Source organism: Oncorhynchus mykiss, chromosome 4 (assembly GCF_057628025.1).
Source record: "Oncorhynchus mykiss isolate SJ-2025 chromosome 4, ASM5762802v1, whole genome shotgun sequence".
NCBI lineage: Eukaryota > Metazoa > Chordata > Actinopteri > Salmoniformes > Salmonidae > Oncorhynchus > Oncorhynchus mykiss.
In genome coordinates this window covers 39,480,446-39,505,238 of record NC_143025.1, presented here as the reverse complement: position 1 = coordinate 39,505,238, position 24,793 = coordinate 39,480,446, and the positions used below count along the sequence as shown (strand labels likewise).

The 24,793-nt window shown below is 43.9% G+C and overlaps 1 protein-coding gene across 22 annotated transcripts in view; it reads left to right on the top strand.

The window, feature by feature from the left end:
• The window catches only part of LOC110520999 (SH3-containing GRB2-like protein 3-interacting protein 1), a 111,026-nt gene that overhangs the window by 13,449 nt on the left and 72,784 nt on the right, over window positions 1–24,793 (top strand). For 20 of the 22 annotated variants that reach the window (XR_016495250.1, XR_016495248.1, XR_016495249.1 and 17 more), the window contains exons 2-3: window positions 9,054–9,198; window positions 13,695–13,739. Coding sequence is in view for 19 of the 22 variants with exons in the window: in XM_090231964.1 (XP_090088090.1) it covers window positions 9,156–9,198; window positions 13,695–13,739 (88 nt within the window). In the remaining 3 variants the exon portion in view is untranslated. Of the gene's footprint in view, window positions 1–9,053; window positions 9,199–12,703; window positions 13,049–13,694; window positions 13,740–24,793 lie in introns of those variants that run through there. The other 2 variants (XM_090231973.1, XM_090231971.1) reach the window with 1 other exon arrangement.

The window sequence follows — 24,793 nt, the reverse complement described above, 5'->3', positions numbered from 1 at the left end:
GCCACCACCATGTTTGACAGTGGGGATGGTGTGTTCAGCTGTGTTGCTTTTACGCCAAACATAACGTTTTGCATTGTTGCCAAAAAGTTCAATTTTGGTTTCATCTGACCAGAGCACCTTCTTCCACATGTTTGGTGTGTCTCCCAGGTGGCTTGTGGCAAACTTTAAACAACACTTTTTATGGATATCTTTAAGAAATGGCTTTCTTCTTGCCACTCTTCCATAAAGGCCAGATTTGTGCAATATACGACTGATTGTTGTCCTATGGACAGAGTCTCCCACCTCAGCTGTAGATCTCTGCAGTTCATCCAGAGTGATCATGGGCCTCTTGGCTGCATCTCTGATCAGTCTTCTCTTTGTTTGAGCTGAAAGTTTAGAGGGACGGCCAGGTCTTGGTAGATTTGCAGTGGTCTGATACTCCTTCCATTTCAATATTATCGCTTGCACAGTGCTCCTTGGGATGTTTAAAGCTTGGAAAATCTTTAATCTTCTTCACAACAGTATCTCGGACCTGCCTGGTGTGTTCCTTGTTCTTCATGATGCTCTCTGCGCTTTTAACGGACCTCTGAGACTATCACAGTGCAGGTGCATTTATACGGAGACTTGATTACACACAGGTGGATTGTATTTATCATCATTAGTCATTTAGGTCAACATTGGATCATTCAGAGATCCTCACTGAACTTCTGGAGAGAGTTTGCTGCACTGAAAGTAAAGGGGCTGAATAATTTTGCACGCCCAATTTTTCAGTTTTTGATTTGTTAAAAAAGTTTGGAATATCCAATAAATGTCGTTCCACTTCATGATTGTGTCCCACTTGTTGTTGATTCTTCACAAAAAAATACAGTTTTATATCTTTATGTTTGAAGCCTGAAATGTGGCAAAAGGTCACAAAGTTCAAGGGGGATGAATAATTTCGCAAGGCACTGTATGTCTATGTAAACGTGCATGCATATAATTACTACCAACAATAATAGCAACACTTTCACATGTTCAGGCTATCCTAACTTAAAATTCATGAAAACTTTTATGAACTAATAACTATATACATTTGAATACTTTAACCCAACAACAGTAACTCTTAAATTGTTCCAGCTACATACACCAAACCAGCTTTCACATGTTCAGGCTATCCTAACTTCAAATTCTGTAAAACTTTTATAAACTATTAACCATAGACATTTGAGTAAAATAACACCCCAACATTCATTCTTGAACCGTTCAAGGTAAAGACACCAAACCAACTTCCACATGTTCACATTATCCTAACTTCAAAGTCTTAACATGTTTTACAGTCTATAGAAATTAGCATAAAATAACCCACCAACAATAACTCTTAAACCGTTCAAGCTAGAAACAACAAACCAACTTTCAAATGTTCAGGCTATTTTAACTTTTCATCTACCTACTTTTTCAACTATAACCAGTCCCCATCATTACTACTGCAAACAGTATCACTACTATATCATTTTTCTAAACCATACATACTTTAAAACTGCTTTGCTTTAAACATTTACCATTACCACAAAAAATACTTTTAAAGAGTTAAAGCAAGTCCCATCAATAGTACTTCATGTACAATTGCAATCTAGTTGTTATTATTATAATATGCATATGGACAGGAGTTTTTCCTGATTACATGACCTAAGGCCTAGAGTTTTGTCCTGGCCAGGTAGTTAAAACTGTAGGGGTCTGTAGTCTTACGGAGTGTTATTTGGTATAGACTGTGGTAGAGGCTAAGTAGAGAGAGGCTCCACAATAAACATAACCAATCTGGGGAGTAAACAATAAACCTGTTGTTTCTGTGAAGAGGTGGGCTCACTGCTCAGTCTTACTGGAAGAGGCATGTTGTGTTGCTACCATCACATACAGCAGTTATCCCTTATTAGTTTAAGACCATTGGGACCACTGCAGGAAGATAAAGCACCAATGTCCACAGTGAGTCGTCACACTGAGTCAATGTGACCTGATGTTCTCCTCTGAAAGGGAAGTCCATTCAGCTCCCCTGGCCCTTGGGCTGTGTGTCAGGTCTCTGTCTCAGTCCTGAACGGCAGCAGCGTGGCTCTTCTTGCAGGTTGCCGTGGCGATCCACAACTCCCCTCTCACCCCTCTGTCAGCCCTGGTGATGAGGAATGCTGATTAGGAAGCGGTGGGTTCTAACCAAAACATTCCACCAGGCCAAGCGAGAGCAAGACTCAGCAAGGAGGTGATAAGACTGGGCTATGTCCATGTGCCTACGTGCCGCTCGGCCAGCCATGTCCTCTGTTTGTCTTGCCCACAGTGACCTAATGACACAATGACACCCCAGACACAGCTCACTTTGCCCTGCCCAAGGGAGAGGGAGAGACTTAGGGTAAGGGTGGGGTTATCCGGGCCTTTTAGGGTAATTAGCATCCACTTACTGGTTGTTGGTCGGCTGACGTTTGATTGGTTTGTTTAGTCTGTTGCTGATGGGGTTTAGCTCTGCCTGTAGTGTGTCTGGGACACACACTACCTTAAAGGCCCAGTGCAGTCAAAAACGTCATTTACCTGTGTTCTATATATATTTCCACACTATGAAGTTGGAATAATATTGTGAAAAGTATGATGATGCCTTTTGAGTATACGAGCTGTTTGAAAAGACTGCCAGAAATTTCAGCCTGTTTTGGTGGAATGGAGCCTTGGCCTTTCCATGGTGACATTACAATGACCATAATGACCATAATCCATTGCATGCCTACTTGTCCGGTATGTGTTTCTTTTATGCCTGCTACGTTAAAGAGACAGAATAATGTGTGTTGAGCGGGATAGAGAGCAGTTGCTTCACAACTTATTTCTACCTGAATATTCATGATCTAAGTGGGCTCCCGAGTGGCGCAGCGGTCTAAGGCTTTGCATCTCAGTGCTAGAGAGATCACCACAGACCCTGGTTCAATTCCAGGCTGCACCACAACCAGCCGTGATTGGGAGTTCAATAGGGCGGCGCACAATTGTCCCAGCATCGTCCGAAGTTAATTGTAATGTTTTTTTTCTATTAACAATGTAAAAATGAACAGCTGTACAGAAAGACTCGTGTGAAAGCCAGGAGGAACTTCTTGATGTAATTAAAGCCTTTACATCCAGGAAAACTCCAAGGCTGGATGGCATACCAGTTAAGATATTTTTTTTTATGTACTTGTTATTAGCATGTTTTAACCACTCCTATAAAAATGGTAGATTATCAGATACTCAACGGTCTGATTTCACTATTACTAAAACAGGACCCAGGTGGTAAGTATAAAGATTCAGTCCATTTAAAAAATTGGAGGCCCCTTACACTTCATTGTTGTGATGCAACAATTCTAGGACAGTGCATATAATTAAAAAGGTATTGTTGAATATGATTCATCCTAATCCATTTTTAAATGGACGATACCTTGAAGATAATATAACACAAGTACTGGAAACAACAGAAAACTGTGAAAAATCTGTGAAACCAGGCCTGGTATTCATATCTGACTTTGAAAAGGCTTTTGATAAAGTACGACTGGAATTTATATATAAATGGAATATTTCAATTTTGGAGAATACCTTTTTCAATGGGTTAAAGTTATGTATATTAACCCTAGGTGTGAAATAGTAAATAATGGTTACTTCTCAGAAACTCTTAACCTATCAAGGAGTAAACAAGGTGGTCCGCTATTGGCATATCTATTTATTATGGCCATTGAAATGTTAGCTATTAAAATCTAATTATAATGTGTACTATATTATGTATTGGATCACAAAAAATAAAACTTTTACATTACTGTGTAGTTTACCAATAAAATGGTCTGACAGTGAAGTGGACATACTCATTATTCATATCCCAAAAGAAAGAAATAATCTCATTACAATACATTTTAATAGAAAGTTAGCAAAAAAAGACAAGATCTTGCTACCATGGAAAGGAAAATACATGTCCACTACCGTTCAAAATTTTGGGGTCACTTAGATATTTCCTTGTTTTTGAAAGAAAAGCACATTAAATAACATTAAAATTATCAGAAATATTGTTCATTTTGTAAATGACTATTGTAGCTGGAAACGGCAGATAATTTTTAAAAAAATGGAATATCTACATAGGCATACAGAGGCCCATTTATCAGCAACCATCACTTCTGTGTTCCAATGGCACGTTGTGTTAGCTAATTCAAGTTTATAATTTTAAAAGGCTAATTGATCATTAGACAACCCTTTTACAATTGTTAGCACAGCTGAAAACTGTCGTGCTGATTTAAAGAAGCAATTAAACTGATCTTACGAGATCTTCAGTTTCTTGGCAATTTCTCACATGGAATAGCCTTCATTTCTCAGAACAAGAATAGACTGATGAGTTTCAGAAGGAAGTTCTTTGTTTCTGGCCATTTTGAGACTGTAGTCGAACCCACAAATGCTGATGCTCCAGATACTCAATTCTACCATAATTGCAAAAGGGTTTTCTAATGATTAGCCTTTTAAAATTATAAACTTGGATTAGCTAACACAACTTGCCATTTGAACAGGAGTGACGGTTGCTGATAATGGGCTAGAGGTCGACCGATTATGATTTTTCAACGGCGATACCGATTATTGGCAGACCAAAAAAGCAGATTCCGATTAATCGGATGATTACATTTTTTGTTGTTGTACAACAATACTGAATGAACACTTATTTTTAACGTAATATAATACATCAATAAAATCAATTTAGCCTCAAGTAAATAATGAAACATGTTCAATTTGGTTTAAATAATGCAAAAACAAAGTGTTTGGAGAAGAAAGTAAAAGTGCAATATGTGCTATGTAAGAAAGCTAACGTTTCAGTTCCTTGCTCAGAACATGAGAACATATGAAAGCTGGTGGTTCCTTTTAACATGAGTCTTCAATATTCCCAGGTAAGAAGTTTTAGGTTGTAGTTATTATAGGAATTATAGGACTATTTCCCTCTATACCATTTGTATTTCATTAACCTTTGACTATTGGATGTTCTTATAGGCACTTTAGTATTGCCAGTGTAACAGTATAGCTTCAGTACCTCTAGTTAGCGCGCGCTAACTAGCTAGCCATTTCACGTCGGTTACACCAGCCTCATCTCGGGAGTTGATAGCCGCCTTGAAGTCATAAACAGCGCAATGCTTGACGCACAACGAAGAGCTGCTGGCAAAACGCACAAAAGTGCTGTTTGAATGAATGTTTACGTGCCTGCTTCTGCCTACCACCGCTCAGTCAGATACTTGTATACTCAGTCAGATTATATGCAACGCAGGACACGCTAGATAATATCTAGTAATATCATCAACCATGTGTAGTTAGCTAGTGATTATGATTGATTGTTTTTTATAAGATAAGTTTAATGCTAGCTAGCAACTTACCTTGGCTTGCTGCATTTGTGTAACAGGCTCCAAGTCTCCTTGTGGAGTGCAACGAGAGAGAGGCAGGTCGTTATTGCATTGGACTAGTTAACTGTAAGGTTGCAAGATTGATCCCCCGAGCTGACAAGGTGAAATTCTACCCCTGAACAAGGCAGTTAACCCACCGTTCCTCGGCCGTCATTGGAAATAAGAATGTGTTCTTAACTGACTTACCTGGTTAAATAACTGACTTACCAAGTTAATCGGCAAATCGGCGCCCAAAAATACCGATTTACGATTGTTATGAAAACTTGAAACCGGCCCTAATTAATCGGTCATTCCGATGAGTCGGCCAACCTCTACTCTGAACATCTATGTAGATATTCCATAAAAAATCTGCCGTTTCCAGCTACAATCTTCATTTACAATATTAATAATGTCTGCACTGTGTGGAAAAATCACTCTGATTAACTCTTTAGTCATATCCCAGTTTACCTATTTGCTTATGGCCCTGCCTACATCTAACGACTTGTTTTTTAAAATGTATTATATGAGCAAAAAATATTAAATTGTATTTTTGAATGGCAAACCAGACAATTAGACAGGGCTATTTATACTGTACCAGTCAAAAGTTTGGACACCTCCTCATTTGTGGGTTTTTCTTTATTTTTCCTATTTTCTACAATGTAGAATAATAGTGAAGAAGTCAAAACTATGAAACGCATATGGAATCATGTAGTAACCAAAAACGTGTTATTCAAATCAATATATGTCTTAGATTATTCAAAGTAGCCACCCTTTGCCTTGATGACAGCTTTGCACACTCTTGGCATTCTCTCAAGCACTTGTACAATCTTTGTAAATTCTGTCATAAATAGGACTGGGGGAGTTGTCACACATGCAGCTAACAAAAATATATGGACATTTCTGCTTTATCCAAAATTACAACCAACTAATTGCAGTATTACTGCAAAAATGGAAGAGGCAAGTGGAAGGGGGAGAAAGTAAGGAAAGTAAGGAACCGAAATTGGTTAAAGAAAATTGTGATGTATAAAAAAAGTATACCAGTTTCATTTAAATATTTGGGAAGAGATTTTCGATGTACCGATTCCATGCCACATGCTTTATGAACTGATACACAAAACGACGCCAGAATCAAAACTTCTAGTTTTTCAATGATGATTTAAATGATAAAATATTCTTGGAACTAATCGAATGCTATTTATACAGTTGAAGTCGGAAGTTAACATACACCTTAGCCAAATACATTTAAACTCAGTTTTACACAATCCCTGACATTTAATCCTAGTTTAAATTCCCTGTTTTAGGTCAGTTAGGATCACGTTTTAGATTCCGTCTCTCACAGTTGAAGTGTACCTATGACAAAAATGACAGACCTCTACATGCTTTATAAGTAGGAAAACCTGCAAAATCGGCAGTGTATCAAATACTTGTTCTCCCCACTGAATATAGTATGTATAAGTTGGAAGTGGAAGCCTAAGTGTTCTTTTCCATTAGTTTAATCCAATTAGGGGAGAGGTGGTAGGGTTAGGGGACAATAATAAAGGAAAATAAATAAATATATATATATATTTAAAATGTTATATTTATAGAAAATATATAAGGGGGATTGCAAATGATGCAGACAATTACATTGATAGAAAAAAAGAGCAGGAGACCTTTCACCGTTCTATCTTAATGTTTGTTTGTGTCAGCTCAGCCTCAGTTTGACACCCTTAGTCATCCCCTTGACTGCCGCTGTCCCTCGCCACTCCTGGTCTCCCCTCTCGTCTTTGCACCGCTATCACGCGCCGAGGGGACATGTTTGACCGTTGCCCAGCACTCGGGACAGAAGCACCATCTTCACTCCGAGTACTCAAATCATCAATCACCCTCCTTTCAAATAGATCGCCAGAAAATTGACACTTTACCTTTAGCTTACTATTGGATATATATTTAATTGGTTTCTGGGTTAGTGGAAAAACACTGCTGTTTTTGTTGTTGAAAAGGGATGTGAAGGGATCCAGAGACGAATGATGGAGGAACGATGTGCCAAGTGCAAGACTGCCCTCTGCTGATGCGAGAGTAAAAGTAGGTCAGCGAGAGAGACTGATGGAGGCTGGGAGCGAGCGTGCGAGAGGGAGCGTGCGAGAGGGAGCGTGCGAGAGGGAGCGTGCGAGAGGGAGCGTGCGAGAGGGAGCGTGCGAGAGGGAGCGGGAGAAAGAGAGAGAGAGGGGGAGAAAGAGAGAGAGAGCGGGAGAGGATGAGGGGATGTCTTGGCAGCCTGTTTGTTTGTCCAATTCCGCTGCATTTGAAATGGAAAATCCCTCACCTTGTTACAGTGTCAAGCATGTGGGAGGAATATCTGGCAATTAAGAACTGCTGTATCATGAACTTCAGCAGATGAATGATCGTGTCTGTAAGCGTCAAGAGCAGGCTGTTGAGCTCTGCTAAAAGTGGAGGAGGAAAAGAGATACTGAGTTGAGATGACACTGCAGCAGCAGGCTAGGCTCTGCTCTGATATTCTGATATCAATGACATCTTTCTCTCCGCTCAGGAGCGGAGAAGGCAGTGCTTGTCAGAACGGGTCATACAGTATTCTGGGAGGAAGAGTCAGTTGAGGCAGCCAGTAGTCATGTTTAATGTAGGAGTTGCACACGTGTAAAACATGTAATGCCATCAGGACACATCATCTAGTCACAACTATAACTGTTTGATGGAGATTGTATCCGACTCAGGCTTGAGACAGGCAGTGCACCACTTCAACGGGATATTCTAGGCTTAGTAAAAATGTGTCCTGTCCGATGTTACATTTCTAGATGCATTTTAATTTGTCCGCCTGCCTTTACAATTATGCAGTCAGTTCATTGTCTGATTTCAGAGTGTCTAAAATGACATCTGATTAGGCGCTGAAACTGCAATCTATTACATTATTATTATTTTTTTTTTTTGCCATTTTAATTCAATTGCATTTTGATGTGGTAGGTCATTTGATTTGTTTTATACCAACAACCATCTATGTACCATATGTGACCCCTGACATCTAAGGGTGGTTAACCATTGTGTCAACCACAGTGACGTTTAAAAGACATCTCAACACTGCCAAGTGTGATAATCAGAGCGATGAGTTCACAAGGCCAGTTGTATGACACTCTGGCAGTGTCAGATGTATAGAAAGAGATGCACTGTTAGAATACAACCAGCAGGAGGCAGCAGAGGCATGTGGCACTGGTGTCTCTGCTGCAGAAAGTTTGTCTTTCCATCCTGTTTATTGTTTATGTTTTATTTTATTTCCTCCATACATTAATGAAAGACTGTTAAAAGTAGGAGGATTCATCCTATTTCTCTTACTAATCTGACACATTTCCCCTGTTCTCACCCTTATCTCTCCTTTCTCTCTCCTTCCTCTCCTTGCTCGTTTCCCCTCTTTCTCCCAGGGTGCAAGGGGTTAATGCCACTGGCCCAGTGTTCAGTGCACAGAGAAGTGGCTCTTTTCTATACAGGTCAGGTACACTCAGGCTGTTTGTGTATCGTCACTTTCACTGACCGACAGCGGCCCAGACAGCACTTCTACAGGACTACATTAGCATTTTCCACAGGTCCTTCAGTGTGTGTGTGTGTGTGTGCGCATCTGTCCCCTCAACCAGGGAGCTCAGTCAGGTGCAGTCATCCTCACTCCTCCTCTAATGCGACTGGTCCCTCTCTTTCTTTCTCTCCTCACAGACACTGCCGTCCATCTCTATTTCCCATCCCTTCGTCCTTCCATCTCTCTGTCCCCCTGTGGATATTCCAGATATGTGACCTGCTCCATGGAGATTGCTGTAGATGGCTGAGGAGCTGTGTACCGGCTGGTTTCGCATTGTCGCAGGTATGCACACCTCTCTCTCTCTTTCCTCCCCTCTCTGTCAACTTCCTCTGTGTGAATGTGTGCGGGTGCACTACTGCACTGCAACTGTGTGCGTTGCGGTGCTTACAAGTATGTGTGCCTTCTATAGTTGTGTTGTCTTTTTTATTTCTGTGCGTGCGGATGTATACATGCCCCTCCCAAATGTACCTGTTACTCTCTTGGTTGTGTTTGGTGCAGCGGCGTCACAGAGAGGTATAGTAGAGGGAGGCCCACAATGTAGATCAGAACAGTGCCCACGTGGTCTGCTGCTGTCCTTAAAGGATCCTCTAGTCTACCTGCAGTAGAAATGGGTCAGGGACTAGTAGAGTAGAGCTGCACCACAGAAGGGGTAGACAATTGGTAGGTGAGGACCGAGCCAAGTGTTTTAAGATAAATAAATACAAATGCTAAATACGTGGCTCTGGATGAGGATATCTACTCCACAGGAAACGTTCTGTCCTCCTTTCTGTGGGTTTTGCTCCTTCAGCTCCTCCTACTCTCTTCACCTCCTCCTACTGGCTATCTGACGTAACTGCTTGTAGTTGTGCGGAGTGCTGCAACTGATGGAAGCTACCATTATCTGCCAAATGCAGGGGTCCCAGACTCCAGTCCAGGAGATCAATAGCAAGTGCATGTTTTTTTGTTGTTGTTGTTTCAGCCCAGCTCTAACACTCCTGCTTCAGCTAATCATTTCATCACAATCTTCAATTTAGATCACAATTGGTTGAATCATGTGTGTTAGAGCTGAGCTGGAACAAAAGCCTGCACACCCTGGCCAGTAAGCATGTCTCAATAAGCATGCTTGCAGTAGGCTGTTGTGACAGTGACCTACCATTCCTGGAGCTGTACTCCAGTTTTCCAGCCATAGAAATACAGTAACTAAAACGAGCAAAGCCCCTCCGACCACAGCAGTTTAAAATCATAATCACATTTTATTTGCCACATTTTTCGTAAACAACAGGTGTAGACTAACAGTGAAGTGCTTACTTATGGGCCCTGCTGAAACAGGAAAGGTGTTTCCCAAAACTGTTGCCACGAAGTTGGAAGCACAGAATCGTCTAGAATGTCATTGTATGCTGTAGCGTTAAGATTTCTCTTCACTGGAACTAAGGGGCATGGGCCGAACCATGAAAAACCACCCAAGACCATTATTCCTCGTCCACCGTACTTTACAGTTGGCACTATGCATTTGGGCAGGTAGCATTCTCCTGGCATCCGCCAAATCCATATTCGCCCGTTGGACTGCCAGATGATGAAGCATGGCTCATTACTCCAGTGAACGCGTTTCCACTGTCCCAGAGTCCAATGGCAGCAAGCTTTACACCACTCCAGCGTCTGTTTGGCATTGCTCATGGTGATCTTAGGCTTGTGTGTTGCTGCTCGGCCATGGAAACCCATTTCATGAAGCTCCCGATGAACAGTTCTTGTGCTGACGTTGCTTCCAGAGGCAGTTTGGAACTCGGTAGTCAGTGTTGCAACTGAGGACAGGTGATTTTTACGTGCTTCAGCAGTCGGCGGTCTCGTTCTGTGAGCTTGTGTGGCCTACCACTTCGCGGCTGAGCCATTGTTGCTCCTAGACGTTTCTATTTCACAATAACAGCACTTACAGTTGACCGGGGCGGCTCTTGCATGGCAGAAATTTGACAAACTGACTTGTTGGGAAAGGTGTCAATATGACAGTGCCATATTGAAAGTCACTGAGCTCTTCAGTATGGGTCATTCTGGTGCTAATATTTGTCTATAGAGACTGTAGGGCTGTGTCCTTGATTCTATACACCTGTCAGCAACGGGTGTGGCTGAAATAGCCAAATACATTTCATGGCCTTCAAATTAGTTGATCAAAAGGCACTGCTTCCTGTTCTCTCCTGCCAGCTCCTCTCATCTCTTTTCCCTCATTCCCTCATCAGCTCTTCTTTCGTATCCTCTGTTTACCCTCATCATCTCCTCATTTCTCTCCTTTTTTTTCCCTCATCTCTCTTTCCCTCTCTCAATCGGTGGTCTTCCGTGCCCACCTGATTCCCTGTGTTTCTCTGTCTTGTGGCCTCCTTGCCCCTCTCATGCTGTAGCAGTCTCTGGTGATTTAAGGTGGCAGTTTCCCAGCCCCTTGCTGTACAGCCATGACTGAGTCAGTGTATCCTGCTGGTTGTAAGTGTCTAGTCTTCTCTTAGTTAACGCCAGCGTCTCAATGCCACCATGTTCCAGACTCAAAACCCAGCGTAGTACTTTAGGCTTTATTTAGCAAGTCCCCTCTACCCCTCCCTCCTTCCCTTTTTTTGTCACTGCTCACCGGCTGGTGGCTAAATCTCCTCTGGGGGACAGTGGAGGAGAGTAGCCACCTCGTCTGGCAGAGCTCGGGGGTAGCCTGAGGAATGGAGGGTGAGGGGGGAGAAGAGATAAAGCTGTGGGCAGGGAGGGGACTTCTCTCAGGAAGCATCTGCTGGGTGTTAAGTATACAGAGAGAGGGAGGGGGAGAGGGAGGGAGCATGCCATGGCTTAATGAGGGGAGAGAGGGGGAGAGAGGGGGCGAGAGGGAGGGAGAAGAAAGCGGGAGAGGGAGAACATTTCACATGGGCTTGAGCATGACCCGGATAATGCATTGTACACGAAGAGACACAGGGCTGGCTCAATTTAAAGTGTGACAGGCGGACTCATAAACAGGCAGGACAGCATGTGTCTCATCTGTCTCCCTGTGTAAGAAGCCTAGCTTACATCTTTCTTTAAATCTGAATTGTTTATAGATATTGTATATTCTGCATCTGCAAGTGATTTAGTCATTTGTTGAGTAATATAATTTTCTATTGCAAGAGTAGCTCTGTCACTATTATTGTGGCTGCTGTTGTTGTTATGGAGGCTTGAGCAGTGCTTGGCTAATTGCCAGGCTGTCCAGCAGCTCATGTCTCTCTCTATTCAGTCTCTGCTCCATAGCCAGAAACATAAACATCCTCTATCTCCCTCTGCCTCTCCTCTATTTCACCCCAATCTCTCTCTTTCTCCCCCAGTTCTCTTGTTCTCCCCCTTGTTCTCTCTTTCACTCTTTGTCTTTACTCCGTTAGTGGTCATCCCTTAGCCTCTGGCTCCATCCACCCCCACATTTAAAAGTAATCACCAGCCTCCATGCACACACACACATCCACACCTCCCTCCCACCCTCGTTCTCTCCCCTCCCTCCATCTCTCCCTCATCCCCTCTCACTGGCAGCAGGCTGAGAGTAGCAGTACACACACACACACCTCCCTCCCTCCTCTCCTCAATCTGGGTCCATCCAGGCTGAGAGTAGCAGTACACACACACACACCTCCCTCCCTCCTCTCCTCAATCTGGATCCATCCAGGCTGAGAGTAGCAGTAGCAGCATAAACGATAGAAGACCGTAGCTCCTCCCTCGGTTGGGCTGGGTCTAGAGAGGCAGCTGTACATGGCGTCGGTCTCCCTGACGTCACAATGATTGATCGTTATCCCCAATGGCATTGGCAGCGGAGAGGGAGAGAGAAAGGGAGGGGCATGGAGAGAGAGAGGGATGGTGGGAGGTGGAGAGAGAGAGCAGTCATACTGAGCCAGCAGGCAGAGCAAAAACAGTGATATAGAAAAGGGAGGGAGTAGCAGGCAGACTTAGAGAAGGCCGAGCTCTGTGAAAATAGACTTTTAAACCTTCAGAGAATGGAGTATACCCGTTAGGAGGGCATATACATTTATTCTGTAACCAGGATCAGGGTGTGTGTTCGTGAGTGTGTCCTCAAAATGGGCTGTCAGTTCACTTTAACCTGCTCGTTATTCTGTCGACGAGCAAATAATTAATCTCATTCATCACTCTGCAGAGTCTACATACACACAAGGTAGGCAGGGGAGGGGTGTGTGTGCGTTATTTATGTTTGTTCGTGTGTGTGCGCGCGTGCGTGTTCTCTGTGTTTGAGTTTGCCTGTGTGTGTGGGTAGGTGTGTGTGAATGTGTGTGCGTATAGATGCGTGGTGTGATGGAGGGAGGCTACTAGTTTGTCGTTCTCTAGGGCCAGGCTATCAGGGGATGCAAGCCGAATGCATGTGACTCTGCGGAGAACCTCGAGGATTGGCTGAGAGCAGCTGTGACCTCAGCAAGCCTCCCTCTTTCTCTTTCTCTCTCGCTCTGCCTCCCTCCCTCTCTACCCCCTCTCTTTCTCTTTTTTTCCCAATAGTTTTTTTTCTCCTCCTCTCAGCATCCTTGGCTGATTGTGTAAGTTAGAGGCGCCGTAGCAGTGGAAGCAGCATCCATGGCCTAAGCCACAGCCTCTCTCGGGCTTCTGATCGGCACTGAGCCCAGCCAGCTCCCCTCTCTGCCCAGTCGTGGTGCATGGACCCTGGGCCAGTAGACAGACGGCGTGTGGCAGTGTTGGAGGCTGTGTGTTAGCTGTAGCGCTAGGTTAGCCCTGTGTTAGGTTCTGTTCTCTATTCTATCCGTGTCATCTGGTAACCAGGGGCTTCTCTCCCCTTCCTGATTTCTTTCCAGGCTCTTTGGAGATAGAGGAATGCAAATCTGCAATCATGATGGAAGGTAAGAGACACTTGAATTTATTCTCTATTTATTTATCCGTCTCATCTGCTAGGTGTGTGTGTGTGTGTGTGTTTGGCAGCTTCAAATGTCATAAGCTGTGCTCCTATTTTGAGTGCATGCATTCCAGGGATCTTACATGTCATTTGGTGGGAAGGGCACAGCCACTGTAGAGAACGTCTCTCTCTACCATGCCAATAGAATGGCCGAGCTAATTGAACACTGTGTGTTTTTCTCTCTCTCACCGTCTTCCCTTCCCGTAAAGGATTATTGGGATTTATTGTGCAGAAGCTTATGTGCCCAGCTGGCTAGCTTGTATAAATTCTCTTTGTATGGAGTGGTACACACACACACACACACACAGGGTACCAACGGTGTGTTCTGCTGTAGCCTCTTATCTGCGCGGCCAATAGCCTGCTTGCGTTGCGAGGCCATTTTTCAACAGGAGGTAGCTGCGTTTGCACCCTATGGATAGATTGATCGGTCACGGTCAACGCTGTTCGGGAAACACACAGGACATTCTGGGTCATGTTTGGCCCGTTATGTGTTGATGACGTCATCTGTCTGCAATGATGGAGAGAGCGAGGATCCTTTTATTTCTGCATTCTGTAAACGACATGATTCATTTAATGCTCCATTTTGAATCTCATCTCCATAATCTACGACATACAGAAAAGCAATACAGATCTACAATCTATTCATGCTGTGATTTATCTTCCAAAAGCATCACTGTTGTGGCAATATTACTATTAATCTGGACAAACACTGAACAAAAATATAAACGCAACGTGCAAGAATTTCAACGATTTTACTGAGTTACTGTTCATATAAGGAAATCAGTCAATTGAAATAAATGAGGCTCTAATCTATGGATTTCACATGACTGGGCAGGGGTGTAGCCATGGGTGGGACTGGAAGGGCATAGGCCCACCCAGTTGGGAGCCAGGTCCACCCACTGGGGAGCCAGGCCCAGCGAATCAGAGTGAGTTTTTCCACACAAAAAGGCTTTATTACAGATAGAAATACTATTCAGTTTCATCAGCTGTCCGGGTGGCTGGTCTCAGACAATTCCACAGGTGAAAAAGCCGGATGTGGAGGTCCTGGGCTGGCGTGGTTACACATGGTCTGCGGTTGTGAGGCCAGTTGGACGTCTGCCAAATTCTCTAAAACGACGTTGGTAGAGAAATTAACATCAAATTATCTGGCAACAGAAAACTTGATACATCTGTGGTGTTGTGTGACAGAACTGAACATTTTAGGGTGGCATTTCTAATGTCCCTAACACAAAGTGCACCTGTGTAATGATCATGCTGTTTAATCTGCTTCTTGATATGCCACACCTGTCAGGTGGATGGATTATCTTGGCAAAGGAGAAATGCTCACTAACAGGGATGTAAACACATTTTGAGAGAAATAAGCTTTTTGTGCGTATGGAACATTTCTGGGATCTTTTATTTTAGCTCATGAAACATGGGACAAACACTTTACATGTTGCATTTATATTTTTGTTCAGTATATTTAAGCATGCTAGTTTTAGGTTCATTGTATGTTTATAGTATGTCAGACTACCAGGACGTTAAGTGCAATAAATTGTTGTTGCGTTAGCAATGGCGTCATTCAAGCCTAGTTAGCACAGTGTTGGTAATATGAACACCCAGGCTGTCTGTTCTCCATCTCGCCATCAGATCTGTGTGTTCTAGCAAGACATGTTACCTTAATAATGAAAATTTTTAAAAAAATCAAATTGCAACTGAATCCAATTAATGCTGTTCCACTTTTCATTCTAAGCCTCACCATCAGCACCTTGGCGTTCCCCCTACATTACAGTAGAAACGTGTCGTTAACCATCGGCTGGCTCTGCCTGTCTGTGTGTTTAGACAAGAGTGATCCAGCCTGTCTGTTGGTCAACCCCAGTCCCTGGCGGGCCTGTCGGTGGTCACAGGTTCTTGGCTTGGCTTGTGCCATAGAAATACAATTACTTGAACGGTTATCCCCATTCAAGTCATGGTTCTGTGGCCTAAGGAACTTTTCCTGTTCTAGTCATTTCTATGGCTTCTGCTCCAGAGTCCAGCCACATTAGAGGACATTTGGGTGCAGTGACAGAATTGTTTCATAAGGCAGGATTGAGTCTCGTGAAAAACCCATCCAGAAAGGCAAGCAGAAAACCCCCATGATTTTCATACATGGATAGAACCCCTGATTATCTGATAGTGACATTCACACAACACAATCAATGATCAATTTGGCCTGGCATTCTTACTGGGTTCTGACATTGTTTTCAATGTAATGATTTAAACCAAGCCTATAGATATCTATTGACAGACCGACAGTTTTGTGAGAGAAATCCTGTACATCGTGTGCTCTGTCTTAATCAGTGTATCACAATGGTGTTACTCTCGGTCCCGGATCGTGACCTCTGTACAGGTCACATGATGTGGTGCTTTCTGAATTACGTTGTTCCGGTTCACCCCAGTCAAAGCTCTTCACTTCCCCAGTCCATTGGCAGTGACCGATGAGATGTTGAATCAATACAAAAAGCTATAGGTTATAAGACATGCCCTACAGCCCCCAGTGACTTTGTGATCCCTCCCTCCCTTCCTCTTCTCTCCTGCGTGCATGCCATCCACCTGAAGGCCAGATGAAGGAGGCTTGCTGTCAAAACGTTGGCTATTATTAAATGTATTGCATTGGAGTGCATGCCATGCCATGCCATCTATCTGTCTGTCTGTCTGTCTATTTGGCAGAGCGGGGATTATGCTTTGCTAGCTAGCTAGAGATCTTGTCTGGCAGAGGCTTCCCTGCACGTGTCACAGGCGAGGTGTTGGGTAACGTTAGGTTGGGGTTGGAGAATGCATGGGGAAAAAAACGACAGTCACGGTGTGCTGTGTGTCTTTAAATAGCCCTCCATTAGCATGGCTAGCGCTGTCTTAGTGTGACATTGGATTACTAACTGTCAGGTGTAAAGCGGGCGTTAATCCCTGTTAGCAGTGCTGTTTAAAGTCCCACTGCCAGGAGGACCGAGAATGGTAATGGTACGATACCGGAAACCATAGAGAGTTGTATCTCTACAGAGTAAACACCCGGCTTAGCTGTCAAGGATAGATGTGAAGCTATTGTCCTAATCTGGAATACGAAGTGATCCCCGGACCTCTCCTCGAATACCCTCCGACCCCAGCCAGTTTCACATGTAATCTGTTCCAGTACTAGCAGCACACCTGATACTAACCCCAGAGCTTAGTGATCAGTTGAACATGTTGAATCAGGTGTGCTAGTACCGGAATAGATCAAATAAGTGAAACTGGTTGGAGGTACTCAAGGACAGGTGTGAGAAGCATTGGAATGTGTGGATGTACTGTAGGTTCCTGGTATCGTTGTGGAGAAACCAGACTTATATATTCATCATTGGGTGCTTATTGTGGTATGATTGAGTCATGTTAAGGTTGATAGGCAGGGACTAAACAGATCTTGAGACGTCCTAAGGACATGGAATAAGACCCCAGAGGGAGGCCCATTCTTGGGCACGTTAGCCCTGGGTAACCGCCTCATGCTATGTAGCATTGGCTCTAAGGCTTTAATATAGTTGACGCTGTGACAGCAACGGGGAGGCCCGGGTGGTTCCAAATGGTCTCTAGCTAGGGCTATCACCACGGTTGGCAGCAGGACAAGACGAGGGGCCTAGGAGGGCCAATTTAAATATGAGTTTTTAAATAGTTGTGTTCTTGCTCTTTATTTCCTGTGACTAGTTTTAGGTCTGTGCTAGGTCCCACCCTAGCATTACACTACGTGACCTCGCCCATGAGGGTGTTACCATGGTTCGCTGGGTTCTCCCTCCCTAGCCGGTTGGTGCCAACCTCAGCCTACAACACCAACCCTGCACACTAGATAACATATTATCACACAACAATAGTAGTCCTTTAATCTTCCCTTGATTTTTTAAATATTTTGTATTAGCATAGTGTTGTAAGAGCTGTGCTTACATCCCGGTGTTACTGTCCTGGTCTGTAGAGGCAGAGCTAGACAGGAAGCAGTAGTGCATAATGTTTGGGGCTTCTTGCAGCTCAGAAGGAAATGCCTTCATTGTGAAAGGAGAGGGGGGGGGCAGTGACATCTGGAGGTATTCTCAACAGGTGACCCGTTTGTGTGTGGCGCCACTGAGGTGTGAAATTGTGTGTGTCAAAATGCAGAAACAGGCAACAGAAGAGGAAACGCTCAGTTTATGGAAGAATAGTGTCTTTGTTGCTGTGAGGGACAATGATTCTGACAGAGCCTCAGATGACTCAAAATGAACTTTCCCCACAACAAGGCAAAGCAGTAGGGACATGAACTAGGCACAGGAAGGGGACTGTCATCTGGATTAATTGTCCTTCATTTGTTTTGTGTTTTTATGCACTCACACCTCTGGCCCCTGCTAGTATACCTCTCATTCACACACACATTAACATCCACCTCATCGCTCTCCCTAAGACACACACACATGCATGAATTATGACTTGTTATTCTGTATAATTGTTTGTCTGTTTGCCTACCAGACTCTCTCTCTTTCTGTATTTTTAGCTATTTGTCTGTTTCCCTTTTTATTGTTGTAATGTATCACCCGCCTCTCTGTATCTCTGTCCGTCTGTCTCTCTTTCCCTGTGTCTCTGTCCACCTGTCTCTCTCACTGCACCAAATACCCTAGTTTCAGACTTCTAATTATCCTTACACCTTACAAGACTAGCCGCTTCCATGCCAGTGTTGTGACTTTACTTTCATTAATCTGATGACTGTTATTTATCTAATCAACTAACTATGTTTCAGTGTTACCCAATTTTAAATTAATCATGTAACAATTAACTCATTAGGATTTAAGGGACTTTGAGAGCAGTTCTTTAAAGAGTTACCTTCTCCTGAACTAAACTCTAAAGGTATTTACCTATCACATCCATAAACAGTCAACTTATTAATCATAACCTCGTATCATATCATCATTCTGAACTATCGTAACCTCCTGCGTCTGCAAAAACCTGAGCCTTACTTATGATTCAGTACTACACAAATTGGTTTAATTACATTGCCGTTCAAAAGATTGGGGTCACTTAGAAATGTCCTTGTCTTTGAAAGAGAAGTTTTAAAAAATTGTCCATTACAATGACATCAAATTGATCAGAAATACAGTGTATACATTGTTGATGTTGTGAATGACTATTGTAGCTGGAAACCTCAGATTTGTTATGGAATATCTGCATAGGTGTACAGAGGCCCATTTGAGCAGCCATCACTCCTGTGTTCCAATGGCACATTGTGTTAGATAATCCAAGTTTATAATTTCAATAGGCTAATTGATCATTAGAAAACCCTTTTGCAATTATGTTAGCACAGCTGAAAACTGTTTGTCCTGATTAAAGAAGCAATAAAACTGGCCTTTAGAATAGTTGAGTATCTGGAGCATCAGCATTTGTGGGTTCGATTACAGGCTCAAAATGGCCAGAAACAAATAACTTTTTTTCTGAAACATGTCAGTCTATTCTTGTTATGAGAATGGAAGGCTATTCCATGCTAGAAATTGCCAAGAAACTGAAGCTCTCGCACAATGCTGTATACCACTCCCTTCACAGAACATCGCAAACTGGCTCTAACCAGAATAGAAAGAGGAGTGGGAGGCCCCAGTGCACAACTAAGCAAGAAGACAAGTACATTAGAGTGTCTAGTTTGAGAAACAGATGCCTCACAAATCCTCAACTGGCAGCTTCATTAAATAGTACCCGCAAAACACCATTCTCAAAGTCAACAGTGAAGAGGTGACTCTGGGATGCTGGCCTTCTAGGCAGAGTTGCAAAGAAAAAGCTATACCTCAGACTAGCCAATAAAAAGAAAAGAAAATATTAAGATGGGCAAAAGAACACAGACATTGGACAGAGGAACTCTGCAGCCACTTCACTGTTGACGTTGAGACTGGTGTTTTGTGGGTACTATTTAATGAAGCTGCCAGTTGAGGATTTGTGAGGCGTTTGTGACACGTTCTCTGACCTCACTCGAGGGGGCAGTGACTACTTACTGTGCACAGTTATAGAAATAATGTCCCCTTATAGTTTCTAAAATCCCCCCCTCTCTTAACAAAAACACTGTCATCCTTTTTCATATGTCATGCACAAGGTGGAGGATGGAAACCTCGTACATGTAGTGGGTATACTTTTCAAGTTACAGTATTTCCTTTATAACATTTTAAATGACAACACAAAATTACAACCAAACCGACATCAGTGTTCTTTTAGGTTGCCTCTGACCATTCCCCACGTTCTATGTTAGAAATATTGTTCTAGTATTTACTTTAGAACGTGTTAGAGTTTTGGCGGGAAAATCTTTGAAACAAAGGCACATTCCTCCGGTGAATTTGGAGAGGGAGAGAGTTGAATGTTCTGTCCTTGATTTACAGCAGGGTGTGAGCTGTCGACCCCCACCAGTTCCTTTCTCGAGGGGGTCTGGTTGAAGTTACTTATTGCAAAGCTGATCTGACCTATTTGGATCCTCACAGGACAGTCATGACACCAGTCGGAGGAACTTCGGTATTTCATCTTTGAACACTCAATCTGGTTTCTCCACTGACAGTTGGATAAGGTTATGTTAGCAACATTTGGTGGGGCTAGAGATCCTGACAGCATTGTGTCCAGCCTGAGACATGCCATGTAGTTATCCTGACACTCACACCTCACCATTGCTACAGCCATGAAATGTTTACTTATGAGGCCTTTCCAAACAATGATCAAATAAAAAATATAAAATAGTAGCAATAAATACCAATAAGGAGGCTATATACAGGGAGTACCGGTACCAAGTCAATGTACGAGGTAGTTGAAGTGATATATAGGTAGGGGTAAAAGTGACTAGGCAATCAGGATAGATAATAAACAGAGTAGCAGCAGCATATGTGAAGAGTATGAAAGTGTGTGTGGCATCATTATGCATGTGTGTGTGTGTGTGTTGGAGTGTAAGTATGTGTGAGTGTTGGGGTTGAGTTCAGTGAGTGTGCATAGAGTCAGCGCAAGAGCGTCAGTTCAAAAAACAGGTCAATGCAAATAGTCCAGGTAGCCATTTGATTAACTGCTCCGCAGACCTCTGGTATGGGGGTAGAAGCTGTTCAGGAGCCTTTTGGTCCCGGTACCGCTTGCCGTGTGGTAGTAGAGTGAACAGTCTATGGCTTGGGTGTATGGGGTCTTTGACCATTCTTTGCACCACCCTCTACTGCACCTTGCGGTCAGATGCTAAGCAGTTATCATATCAAATCAAATGTATTTATATAGCCCTTCGTACATCAGCTGATATCTCAAAGTGCTGTACAGAAACCCAGCCTAAAACCTCAAACAGCAAGCAATGCAGGTGTAGAAGCACGGTGGCTAGGAAAAACTCCCTAGGAAGAAACCTAGAGAGGAACCAGGCTATGAGGGGTGGCCAGTCCTCTTCTGGCTGTGCCGGGTGGAGATTATAACCAAGATGTTCAAATGTTTATAAATGACCAGCATGGTCAAATAATAATAATCACAGTAGTTGTCGAGGGTGCAGCAAGTCGGCACCTCAGGAGTAAATGTCAGTTGGCTTTTCATAGCCGATCATTAAGAGTATCTCTACCACTCCTGTTGTCTCTAGAGAGTTGAAAACAGCATGTCTGGGACAGGTAGCACTTCCGGTGAACAGGTCAGGATTCCATAGCCGCAGGCAGAACAGTTGAAACTGGAGCAGCAGCAGGCCAGGTGGACTGGGGACAGCAAGGAGTCCTCATGCCAGGTAGTCCTGAGGCATGGTCCTAGGGCTCAGGTCCACCGAGAGAGAGAGAAAGAGAGAATTAGAGAGGGCATACTTAAATTCACACAGGACACTGGATAAGACAGGAGAAATACTCCAGATATAACAGACTGACCCTAGCCCCCCGACACAAACTACTGCAGCATAAATACTTGAGGCTGAGACAGGAGGGATTAGGAGACACTGTGGCCCCATCCCATGATACCCCAGGACAGGGCCAAACAGGAAGGATATAACCCCACCCACTTTGCCAAAGCACAGCCCCCACACCACTAGAGGGATATCTTCAACCACCAACTTACCATCCTGAGACAAGGCCGAGTATAGCCCACAAAGATCTCCGCCACGGCACAACCCAAGGGGGGGCGCCAACCCAGACCGGAAGTTCACTTTAGTGACTCAACCCACTCAAGTGACGCACCCCTCCTAAGGACGGCATGAAAGAGCACCAGTAAGCCAGTGACTCAGCCCCTGTAATAGGTTTAGAGGCAGAGAATCCCAGTGGAGAGAGGGGAACCGGCCAGGCAGAGACAGCAAGGGCGGTTCGTTGCTCCAGAGCCTTTCCGTTCACCTTCACACTCCTGGGCCAGACTACACTCAATCATATGACCCACTGAAGAGATGAGTCTTCAGTAAAGACTTAAAAGTTGAGAAAGAGTCTGCGTTTCTCACATGGGCAGGCATACCATTCCATAAAAATTGAGCTCTATAGGAGAAAGCCCTGCCTCCAGCTGTTTGCTTAGAAATTCTAGGGACAATTAGGAGTCCTGCGTCTTGTGACCGTAGCGTACGTGTAGGTATGTATTGCAGGACCAAATCAGAGCGATAGGTAGGAGCAAGCCCATGTAATGCTTTGTAGGTTAGCAGTAAAATCTTGAAATCATCCCTTGCCTTAACAGGAAGCCAGTGTAGGGAGGCTAGCACTGGAGTAATATGATCCTTTTTGGGGGTTCTAGTCAGGATTCTAGCAGCCGTATTTGACACTAACTGAAGTTTATTTAGTGCTTTACCCGGGTAGCCGGAAAGTAGAGCATTGCAGTAGTCTAACCTAGAAGTAACAAAAACATGGATACATTTTTCTGCATAATTTTTGGACAGAAAGTTTCTGATTTTTGCAATGTTACGTAGATGGAAAAAAGCTGTCCTTGAAACAGTCTTGATATATGTCATACCAAGTAGTGATGCAGCCAATCAAGATTCTCTCAATGGTGCAGCTGTAGAACTTTTTTGAGGATCTGATAGCCCATGGCAAATCTTTTCGGCCTCCTGGGGGGGGGAGGTGTTGTCGTGCCTTCTATGATTGTTGGTGTGTGTAAACCATGTTAATTCCTTAGTGATGTGGACACCAGCTCCACTACAGCCCCTTCGATGTGGATGTGGGCATGCTCGGCCCTCCATTTCCTGTTGTCCACGATCAGCTACTTTGTTGTCTTGACATTGAAGGAGAGGCTGTTATCCTGGCACTACACTGGCAGGTCACTGACCTCCTTCCTGAGAGTTTGTTTTCCTGGCACTACACTGCCAGGTCACTGACCTCCTCCCTATAGGCTGGCTCATCATTGTCAGTGATCATCCTCAAACTTAATGATGGTTTTGTATTCGTGCGCAGCCACGCAGTCGTGGGTGAACAGGGACTCCAGGAGGGGACTAAGCACGCAACCCTGAGGGTCCCCCATGTTGAGGGTCAGCATGGCGGATTTGTTTTTGCCTACCCTCACCAACTGGGGGTGGACAGTCAGGAAGTCCAGGATCCAGTTGCATAGGGAGGTGTTTAGTCCCAAGGTCCTGAGCTTAGTGATGAGCTTGGAGGGAACTAGGGTGTTAAATGCTGAGCTGTAGTCAATGAACAGCATTCTCACAAAGGTGTTCCTCTTATCCAGGTGGGAGAGGGCAGAGTGGAGTGCAATAGAGAGAGTGTCATCTGTTGAGACGGTATGCGAATTGGAGTGGGTCCAGGGTGTTTGGGATGAGTGTGTTGATGTTAGCCATGACCAGCCTTTCAAATCATTTCATTGCTACAGATAGTCATTTAGACAGGTTACCTTGCTGTTCCTTGTGTATATGTATTCTTGAGTTAATTTGGGAGACGGTAACTCATTAAACAAACGTTTCCCGTTTCCCAATTTAATTGAGTAATAATTAAACGTAGTAGGTAATTATTCGATGAATAGCAGTCATCACATTAACGATAGTCACGTCATAACACTAGCTAACTCTGCTAATGTTACGGCTACTACTATGCCAACTAGCAGAGATACAGTGCCTTCATAAAATATTCATAACCCTTATTCCACATTTTGTTATTCCACTGTCCATTTGTCTCTCTATTGTTGATTGGGTTTATCTCTTTTCATCTGTTTGTGTATCACTGTCTGTCTGTCTGTGTATCTACGAGTGTGTGTTAGCGAGCAGGCAGGCTCAGGTCACAGATTAGAGCCTTCCTGAGCATGTGACCCTGGATTAGGAGGCCTCTCTGTCTCTACTCTCTGACACACACATACAGGCACACGCACACACACGCAGGCACACACACACATATTCACACTGCAGAAACTTCCGATGATAATAATGTCTCCTTGCAGAAGGAAAAATAGATTGCGAAGGAGAGAGAGAAATAGCTATAGGGGGAGAGGGACAACAAGACATATATGGTGTGTGTCAGGAAAAGACAGGTAAACAGAGGAGGAGAGATTTGAGGAAGGGATGAAGAGAGGAAAACAGTCAGAATGTGTCAAGATAGACTGAGAGAGAGCGATAGCGTGAGAGTAGAAGAGGAAGGGAGAGATGGAGGGAGGGGGGAGAGAGGGAGAACTCTGTGGTCCAATTGTCCCCGGATGGCAGCCATCGCAGGCCAATATTTTATTGAGTCACTGTCCTGCGTGTAACATCACTGGCCTCTGGAACTCCTATTGGCTCTGAATCAGGAAGTCCAGAGGGGGTCTGAGAATTATGTAGGGGGCCAAATTACTCATTATACTCTCTACCAGAATGTAGACTTTTCATTTTGCCCCTATTAGTTCCCAAAACAATGCCAACCCTGATATTGCATGCAGCTCTGTTATCCCGTTGCTCCAGCCATGTGCCCTAGCCAGAGGGCCGTGCCAGGCTGCCAGCCCATTGCATCTGATAATTCATCTTCTTTTAATTAGAATGTTCTCTCTCTCTCTCCTCCTCTCCACTGAGTGTCCTCCATTTCCTGTTGTTTTGATTGGGGACATCTTCTCCTCTCCACCGCTCCTCCCTTCCTATGTTGGGGAGGGAGGTATGGATGGAGGGATGGG